The sequence below is a fragment of the Eucyclogobius newberryi genome, unplaced genomic scaffold (genome assembly GCF_026437365.1).
Source record: "Eucyclogobius newberryi isolate DKJ021-1_F unplaced genomic scaffold, fEucNew1.0.hap1 SCAF_31, whole genome shotgun sequence".
NCBI classification, from domain to species: Eukaryota; Metazoa; Chordata; class Actinopteri; order Gobiiformes; family Gobiidae; genus Eucyclogobius; species Eucyclogobius newberryi.
Window position 1 is genome coordinate 771,244 of NW_027315957.1, and position 9,569 is coordinate 780,812.

Consider the following 9,569-nt stretch of genomic DNA (forward strand, 5'->3'; position numbering starts at 1 on the left):
GAGTCCTGACCACGATCCTCCTGAGTCCTGACCACGATCCTCCTGAGTCCTGACCACGATCCTCCTGAGTCCTGACCACGATCCTCCTGAGTCCTGACCACGATCCTCCTGAGTCCTGACCACGATCCTCCTGAGTCCTGACCACAATCCTCCTGAGTCCCAAACCGAGCAGTGGTCAGGGAGTGGTAAAGTGACCGGTGGGGCCTCAGTTAGGCCGAGCCAAATGTAATTTTCTATATTTTCTTTTTCACTTCTGAAACTGAAAATTAAGTTTAAAGACTGAAAACACAAATTCAGCAGATTTAAACTTTAACAACTTCTGGACAAATATGAGGTCATCCAATGTAGACCCAAAAATGTGAGCATGTCCAGATGTCCAGATGTCCAGATGTGAAGGACACGACAAAGAGTTAAAGTCTGAGCTCAGCGTCTGTGACGAGCTCTTTTTCCACATGTTCAGTTCTTGATAGTTTTATAAACGACTGTTGCATCGTCCAAGATTCCAAGATAAAACTGTGGTTTAGACCTGGTTTAGTCCTGGTTTAGACCTGGTTTAGACCTGGTTTAGTCCTGGTTTAGTCCTGGTTTAGACCTGGTTTAGTCCTGGTTTAGACCTGGTTTGGACCTGGTCTAGACCTAGTTTAGTCCTGGTTTAGTCCTGGTTTAGTCCTGGTCTAGACCTGGTTTGGACCTGGTTTAGACCTGGTTTAGTCCTGGTTTAGTCCTGGTTTAGTCCTGGTCTAGACCTGGTTTAGTCCTGGTTTAGTCCTGATTTAGTCCTGGTTTAGACCTGGTTTAGTCCTGGTTAAGACCTGGTTTAGTCCTGGTCTGGTCCTGGTTTAGTCCTGGTTTAGTCCTGGTTTTATTCCTGATTTAATCCTTGTTTAGTCCTGGTTTTAGTCCTGATTTAGTCCTGGTTTAGTCCTGGTCTAGTCATGGTTTAGTCCTGGTTTAGTCCTGGTTTAGTCCTGGTTTAGTCCTGGTTTTGTCCTGGTTTAGTCCTGGTTTAGACCTGGTTTAGTCCTGGTTTTGTCCCGATTAAGACCTGGTTTAGACCTTGTTTAGACCTGGTTTAGACCTGGTTTAGTCCTGGTTTTGTCTTGGGTTTGGCTCCTGACTCTGTGGAATTCTGGTCTTTTATTGTGAAATTCCTCAGTCTTGGCTCTTACTGTGAAATATCACACTCTGAGCTCAGAAATGGCTCTTCCTGTCAGTGCCAGAGTCAAAGACCAGACCAGGACCAGGACCAGGACCAGGACCAGGACCAGGACCAGGACCAGGACCAGGACCTGGACCAGGACCAGGACCAGGACCAGGACCTGGACCAGGACCAGGACCAGGACCAGGACCAGGACCAGGACCTGGACCAGGACCAGAACCTGGACCAGGACCTGGACCAGGACCAGGACCTGGACCAGGACCTGGACCAGGACCAGGACCAGGACCTGGACCAGGACCTGGACCAGGACCTGATAAAACAGACATTTTCTGTCTAAAAACATTTACTTTACTTTTTACTTTAAAAATATTATATTGTGTGAAGGAGATGTTTCCTTCTGCTGCTGTCACACTCTACAACAAACAGTGTCATACCTGTGTGCAATACTGTCATACCCATGTGCAATACTGTCACACCCATGTGCAATTCTGACATACCTGTGTGCAATACTGTCATACCCATGTGCAATACTGTCATACCCATGTGCAATATTGTCATACCCATGTGCAATACTGTCATACCCATGTGCAATACTGTCCCACCCATGTGCAATACTGACACATCCATGTGCAATACTGACATACCCATGTGCAATACTGACATACCCATGTACAATACTGTCAAACCCATGTGCAATACTGTCATACCCATGAGCAATACTGTCATACCCATGTGCAATATTGTCACACCCATGTGCAATACTGTCACACCCATGTGCAATACTGCCATACCCATGCGCAATACTGTCATACCCATGTGCAATACTGTCGTATCAATGTGCAATATTGTCATGCCCATGTGCAATACCGTCAAACCCTTGTGCAATACTGTCACACCCATGTGCAATATTGACACATCCATGTGCAATACTGAAATACCCATGTGCAATACTGACATACCCACATACAATACTGTCAAACCCATGTGCAATACTGTCATACCCATGTGCAATATTGACACATCCATGTGCAATACTGAAATACCCATGTGCAATACTGACATACCCATGTACAATACTGTCAAACCCATGTGCAATACTGTCATACCCAAGAGCAATACTGTCATACCCATGTGCAATATTGTCAAACCCATGTGCAATACTGTCGTACCCATGTGCAATACTGTTATACCCATGTGCAATACCGTCATATCCATGTGCAATACTGACATACCCATGTGCAATACTGTCGTACCCATGTGCAATACTGTTATACCCATGTGCAATACCGTCATACCCATGTGCAATACTAACATACCCATGTGCAATACTGTCAAAACCATGTGCAGTACTGTCACACCCATGTGCAATACTGTCGTACCCATGTGCAATACTGTCATACCCATGTGCAATACTGTCATACCCTTGTGCAATACTGTCACACCCATGTGCAATACTGACACATCCATGTGCAATACTGACATACCCATGTACAATACTGTCACACCCATGTGCAATACTGACATAACCATGTGCAATACTGTCATACCCAAGTGCAATACTGTCATACATATGTGCAATACTGTCGCACCCATGTGCAATACAGACATACCCATGTGCAATACTATAATACCATGTGCAATACTGAATTAACCATGTGCAATACCGTCATATTCATGTGCAATACTGAATTAACCATGTGCAATTCTGTCATACCCCTGTGCAAAACTGACATACCCATGTGCAATACTGACATACCCATGTGCAATACTGTTTTACACATGTGCAATACTGACATACCCATGTCTAATACTGTCTTACCCATGTGCGATACTGTCGTACCCATGTGCAATACTGTCATAACCATGTGCAATACTTTCACACCGATATTCAATACTGACATACCCATGTGCAATACTGTCATACCCATGTACAATACCATCATACCCATGTGCAATACTGTCATACTCACAAGAAATTAAGGCCATATGCATGTGCAATACTGTCTTACCCATGTGCAATACTGAATTAACCATATGCAATACTGAATTAACATGTGCAATACTGTCATATTCATGTGCAATATCTTATCTTATTTGTTGAATAAAGATGATTATGTGGTTCCACCAGGGGGCAGCACTGCCCTGTGGCTATGGCAGGGACCGTAATGTCCACCAGGGGCCGACACAGGCTCACACAGCAAGAGACAAGGACCAGAGACCATGAGACAAGGACCAGGGACCTGAGGCCAGAGACAGGGAGCAGAGACCATGAGACAAGGACAAGAGACCAGAGACCAGAGACCATGAGAAAAGGACCAGACACCAGAGACCAGAGACCAGAGACCAGAGACCATGAGAAAAGGACCAGACACCAGAGACCAGAGACCATGAGACCATTGACCAGAGACCAGAGACCAGGGACCAGAGACCATGAGACCATTGACCAGAGACCAGGGACCAGAGACCATGAGACAAGGACCAGACACCAGAGACCAGAGACCAGAGACCAGAGACCAGAGACCAGAGACCATGAGACCATGAGACCATTGACCAGAGACCAGGGACCAGAGACCATGAGACCATTGACCAGAGACCAGGGACCAGAGACCATGAGAAAAGGACCAGAGACCATGAGACCATTGACCAGAGACCAGGGACCAGAGACCATGAGACAAGGACCAGAGACCAGGGACCATGAGACCAGAGACCAGAGACCAGGGACCAGAGACCATGAGACAAGGACCAGAGACCAGGGACCAGAGACCATGAGACCATTGATCAGAGACCAGGGACCAGGGACCATGAGACCATTGACCAGAGACCAGGGACCAGAGACCAGAGACCATGAGACAAGGACCAGAGACCAGGGACCATGAGACCAGAGACCAGGGACCAGAGACCAGAGACCATGAGACAAGGACCAGAGACCAGGGACCAGGGACCAGGGACCAGGGACCAGAGACCAGAGACCAGAGACCAGAGACCAGAGACCATGAGACAAGGACTAGAGACCAGAGACCAGAGACAAGGACCAGGGACCAGGAACCATGAGACCAGGGACCAGGGACCAGAGACCAGAGACCATGAGACAAGGACCAGAGACCAGAGACCAGGGACCAGGGACCATGAGACCATGGACCATGAGGCCAGAGACCATGAGACAAGGACTAGAGACCAGAGACCAGAGACCATGAGACCAGGGACCAGGGACCAGAGACCAGAAACCAGAAACCAGAGACTATGAGACAAGGACCAGAGACCAGAGACCAGAGACCATGAGACAAGGACCAGAGACCAGAGACCAGGGACCATGAGACCAGGGACCATGAGACCAGAGACCATGAGACAAGGACCAGAGACCAGAGACCAGGGACCATGAGACCAGGGACCATGAGACCAGAGACCAGAGACCAGAGACCATGAGACAAGGACCAGAGACCAGAGACCAGAGACCATGAGACCAGAGACCAGAGTCCTGTTTTAGTCCTGCTTTAGTCCTGCTTTAGTCCTGCTTTAGTCCTGCTTTAGTCCTGCTTTAGTCCTGCTTTAGTCCTACTTTAGTCCTGCTTTAGTCCTGCTTTAGTCCTACTTTAGTCCTGCTTTAGTCCTGCTTTAGACCTGCTTTAGTCCTGCTTTAGTCCTGCTTTAGTCCTGCTTTAGTCCTGCTTTAGTCCTGCTTTAGTCCTGCTTTAGTCCTTGTTTTCCCGCTGTGAGAGGAGCTGTTAATATTTACACAAGTCCAGGTCTAGACCAGGACCTCCCCCTGGACCAGAGAGAGTCCGGCCTGAGTCCAGACCACAGCTTAGACTCTGACCAAGTGCAAGTTCAGGACCAGGACAGGACCAGGACAGGGCCAGGACAGGGCCAGGACAGGGCCAGGACAGGGCCAGGACAGGGCCAGGACAGGGCCAGGACAGGACCAGGACAGGGCCAGGACAGGACCAGGACAGGACCAGGACAGGGCCAGGACAGGACCAGGACAGGGCCAGGACAGGGCCAGGACAGGGCCAGGACAGGGCCAGGACAGGGCCAGGACAGGGCCAGGACAGGACCAGGACAGGACTCACAGTCAGACTCTTAACCTGAGCTAATTTATTTAAAGTAAATAGTATATTTATATTCCATTGTTGGATTCTAGAGTGTGATATATGTAAAGTGACTTACATTTGGCTTCAGACCAAGTTTACATCTAAAAACTGGTTAAAAACAAATTAGTCCAAGTTTTATAGCAGTAGAAGTCCTGGTTTAGTCCTATTTAGTCCACATTTAATTCTGGTTTGGAAACCGTTTGATTCACATTCAATCTGGGACTCAATGCGGTCCCAGATTTAGTCCAGATTTAATCCAGATTTAGTCAATTTTCAGTCGTGCTTTGTCCCACTTTTGGTCCCGATGTCGGTGCTGCCGGCCTGGGTCAGGATCGTGCGGAGAGTGTGGTCCATGAAGACCACGTTCATCCTGGTCCTCACTCCCATTCTCTTGTTACCGCTGGCAACCAGTACCAAGGTAAGTCCTGCTTTAGTCCTGCTTTAGTCCTGCTTTAGTCCTGGTTTAGTCCTGCTTTAGTCCTGCTTTAGTCCTGCTTTAGTCCTGCTTTAGTCCTGCTTTAGTCCTGCTTTAGTCCTGGTTTAGTCCTGCTTTAGTCCTGCTTTAGTCCTGGTTTAGTCCTGCTTTAGTCCTGCTTTAGTCCTGCTTTAGTCCTGCTTTAGTCCTTCTTTAGTCCTGCTTTAGTCCTGCTTTAGTCCTGCTTTAGTTCTGGTTTAGTCCTGGTTTAGTCCTGCTTTAGTTCTGCTTTAGTCCTGCTTTAGTCCTGCTTTAGTCCTGGTTTAGTCCTGGTTTAGTCCTGCTTTAGTTCTGCTTTAGTCCTGCTTTAGTCCTGCTTTAGTCCTGCTTTAGTCCTGGTTTAGTCCTGCTTTAGTCCTGCTTTAGTCCTGGTTTAGTCCTGCTTTAGTCCTGCTTTAGTCCTGCATTAGACCTGGTTTAGTCCTGCTTTAGTCCTGCTTTAGTCCTGCTTTAGTCCTGCTTTAGTCCTGCTTTAGTCCTGGTTTAGTCCTGCTTTAGTTCTGCTTTAGTCCTGCTTTAGTTCTGGTTTAGTCCTGCTTTAGTCCTGCTTTAGTCCTACTTTAGTCCTGCTTTAGTCCTGCTTTAGTCCTGGTTTAGTCCTGCTTTAGTCCTGCTTTAGTCCTGGTTTAGTCCTGCTTTAGTCCTGCTTTAGTCCTGCTTTAGTCCTGGTTTAGTCCTGGTTTAGTCCTGCTTTAGTCCTGGTTTAGTCCTGCTTTAGTCCTGCTTTAGTCCTGGTTTAGACCTGCTTTAGTCCTGCTTTAGTCCTGCTTTAGTCCTGGTTTAGTCCTGCTTTAGTCCTGCTTTAGTCCTGGTTTAGTCCTGCTTTAGTCCTGCTTTAGTCCTGGTTTAGTCCTGCTTTAGTCCTGCTTTAGTTCTGCTTTAGTCCTGCTTTAGTCCTGCTTTAGTCCTGCTTTAGTTCTGGTTTAGTCCTGCTTTAGTCCTGCTTTAGTCCTGGTTTAGTCCTGCTTTAGTCCTGCTTTAGTCCTGCTTTAGTCCTGGTTTAGTCCTGGTTTAGTCCTGCTTTAGTCCTGCTTTAGTCCTGCTTTAGTCCTGCTTTAGTCCTGGTTTAGTCCTGGTTTAGTCCTGCTTTAGTCCTGGTTTAGTCCTGCTTTAGTCCTGGTTTAGTCCTGCTTTAGTTCTGCTTTAGTCCTGCTTTAGTCCTGCTTTAGTCCTGCTTTAGTCCTGCTTTAGTCCTGGTTTAGTCCTGCTTTAGTCCTGCTTTAGTCCTGGTTTAGTCCTGCTTTAGTCCTGGTTTAGTCCTGCTTTAGTCCTGGTTTAGTCCTGCTTTAGTCCTGGTTTAGTCCTGCTTTAGTCCTGGTTTAGTCCTGCTTTAGTCCTGCTTTAGTTCTGGTTTAGTCCTGGTTTAGTCCTGCTTTAGTTCTGCTTTAGTCCTGCTTTAGACCTGCTTTAGTTCTGGTTTAGTCCTGGTTTAGTCCTGCTTTAGTCCTGCTTTAGTCCTGCATTAGTCCTGGTTTAGTCCTGCTTTAGTCCTGCTTTAGTCCTGCATTAGTCCTGGTTTAGTCCTGGTTTAGTCCATCTTTAGTCCTGCTTTAGTCCTGGTTTAGTCCTGCTTTAGTCCTGCTTTAGTCCTGGTTTAGTCCTGGTTTAGACCTGGTTTAGTCCTGCTTTAGTCCTGCTTTAGTCCTGCATTAGTCCTGGTTTAGTCCATCTTTAGTCCTGCTTTAGTCCTGGTTTAGTCCTGCTTTAGTCCTGCTTTAGTCCTGGTTTAGTCCTGCTTTAGTCCTGCTTTAGTCCTGGTTTAGTCCTGGTTTAGTCCTGGTTTAGTCCTGCTTTAGTCCTGCTTTAGTCCTGGTTTAGTCCTGCTTTAGTCCTGCTTTAGTCCTGCTTTAGTCCTGGTTTAGTCCTGGTTTAGTCCTGCTTTAGTCCTGGTTTAGTCCTGCTTTAGTCCTGCTTTAGTCCTGGTTTGGACCTGCTTTAGTCCTGGTTTAGTCCTGCTTTAGTCCTGCTTTAGTCCTGGTTTAGTCCTGCTTTAGTCCTGCTTTAGTCCTGGTTTAGTCCTGGTTTAGTTCTGCTTTAGTCCTGCTTTAGTCCTGCTTTAGTTCTGCTTTAGTCCTGCTTTAGTCCTGCTTTAGTCCTGGTTTAGTCCTGGTTTAGACCTGCTTTAGTCCTGCTTTAGTCCTGCTTTAGTTCTGCTTTAGTCCTGGTTTAGACCTGGTTTAGTCCTGCTTTAGTCCTGCTTTAGTCCTGGTTTAGTCCTGCTTTAGTCCTGCTTTAGTCCTGGTTTAGTCCTGCTTTAGTCCTGCTTTAGTTCTGCTTTATTCCTGCTTTAGTTCTGGTTTAGTCCTGCTTTAGTCCTGCTTTAGTCCTGGTTTAGTCCTGCTTTAGTCCTGCTTTAGTTCTGCTTTATTCCTGCTTTAGTTCTGGTTTAGTCCTGGTTTAGTCCTGCTTTAGTCCTGGTTTAGTCCTGCTTTAGTCCTGCTTTAGTTCTGCTTTATTCCTGCTTTAGTTCTGCTTTAGTCCTGCTTTAGTCCTGCTTTAGTCATGGTTTAGTCCTGCTTTAGTCCTGCTTTAGTCCTGGTTTAGTCCTGCTTTAGTCCTGCTTTAGTCCTGGTTTAGTCCTGCTTTAGTCCTGCTTTAGTTCTGCTTTAGTCCTGGTTTAGTCCTGGTTTAGTCCTGCTTTAGTCCTGGTTTAGTCCTGCTTTAGTTCTGCTTTAGTTCTGCTTTAGTTCTGGTTTAGTCCTGGTTTAGTCCTGCTTTAGTCCTGCTTTAGTCCTGGTTTAGTCCTGCTTTAGTTCTGCTTTAGTTCTGCTTTAGTTCTGGTTTAGTCCTGGTTTAGTCCTGCTTTAGTCCTGCTTTAGTCCTGCTTTAGTCCTGCTTTAGTCCTGCTTTAGACCTGCTTTAGTCCTGCTTTAGTCCTGCTTTAGTCCTGCTTTAGACCTGCTTTAGTCCTGCTTTAGTCCTGCTTTAGTCCTGGTTTAGTCCTGGTTTAGTCCTGCTTTAGTCCTGGTTTAGTCCTGCTTTAGTCCTGCTTTAGTCCTGCTTTAGTCCTGCTTTAGTACTGGTTTAGACCTGCTTTAGTCCTGCTTTAGTCCTGCTTTAGTCCTGCTTTAGTCCTGGTTTAGTCCTGCTTTAGTCCTGGTTTAGTCCTGCTTTAGTCCTGCTTTAGTCCTGCTTTAGTCCTGCTTTAGTACTGGTTTAGACCTGCTTTAGTCCTGGTTTAGTCCTGCTTTAGTCCTGCTTTAGTCCTGGTTTAGTCCTGCTTTAGTCCTGCTTTAGTACTGGTTTAGACCTGCTTTAGTCCTGCTTTAGTCCTGGTTTAGTCCTGCTTTAGTCCTGGTTTAGTCCTGCTTTAGTCCTGCTTTAGTCCTGCTTTAGTCCTGCTTTAGTACTGGTTTAGACCTGCTTTAGTCCTGGTTTAGTCCTGCTTTAGTCCTGCTTTAGTCCTGGTTTAGTCCTGCTTTAGTCCTGCTTTAGTACTGGTTTAGACCTGCTTTAGTCCTGCTTTAGTCCTGCTTTAGACCTGCTTTAGACCTGGTTTAGTCCTGCTTTAGTCCTGCTTTAGTCCTGCTTTAGTCCTGCTTTAGTCCTGCTTTAGTCCTGCTTTAGTCCTGCTTTAGTCCTGGTTTAGTCCTGCTTTAGTCCTGCTTTAGTCCTGCTTTAGTCCTGCTTTAGTCCTGGTTTAGTCCTGCTTTAGTCCTGCTTTAGTCCTGCTTTAGTCCTGCTTTAGTCCTGGTTTAGTCCTGCTTTAGTCCTGCTTTAGACCTGGTTTAGTCCTGCTTTAGTCCTGCTTTAGTCCTGCTTTAGTCCTGCTTTAGTCCTGGTTTAGTCCTGGTTTAGTCCTGCTTTAGTCCTGCTTTAGTCCTGCTTTAGTCCTGGTTTAGTCCTG

General features: G+C 46.6%; 1 protein-coding gene across 1 annotated transcript in view; it reads left to right on the top strand.

Moving 5' to 3' along the window:
- The first annotated feature begins 5,447 nt into the window (after positions 1–5,447).
- LOC140374739 (Na(+)/citrate cotransporter-like) overlaps positions 5,448–9,569 on the top strand; it is a 69,619-nt gene continuing 65,497 nt past the window's right edge. The window contains exon 1 of the mRNA XM_072461739.1: positions 5,448–5,665. Coding sequence (XP_072317840.1) covers positions 5,552–5,665 — 114 coding nt within the window. The 5' untranslated portion in view covers positions 5,448–5,551. The remainder of the gene's footprint in view (positions 5,666–9,569) is intronic.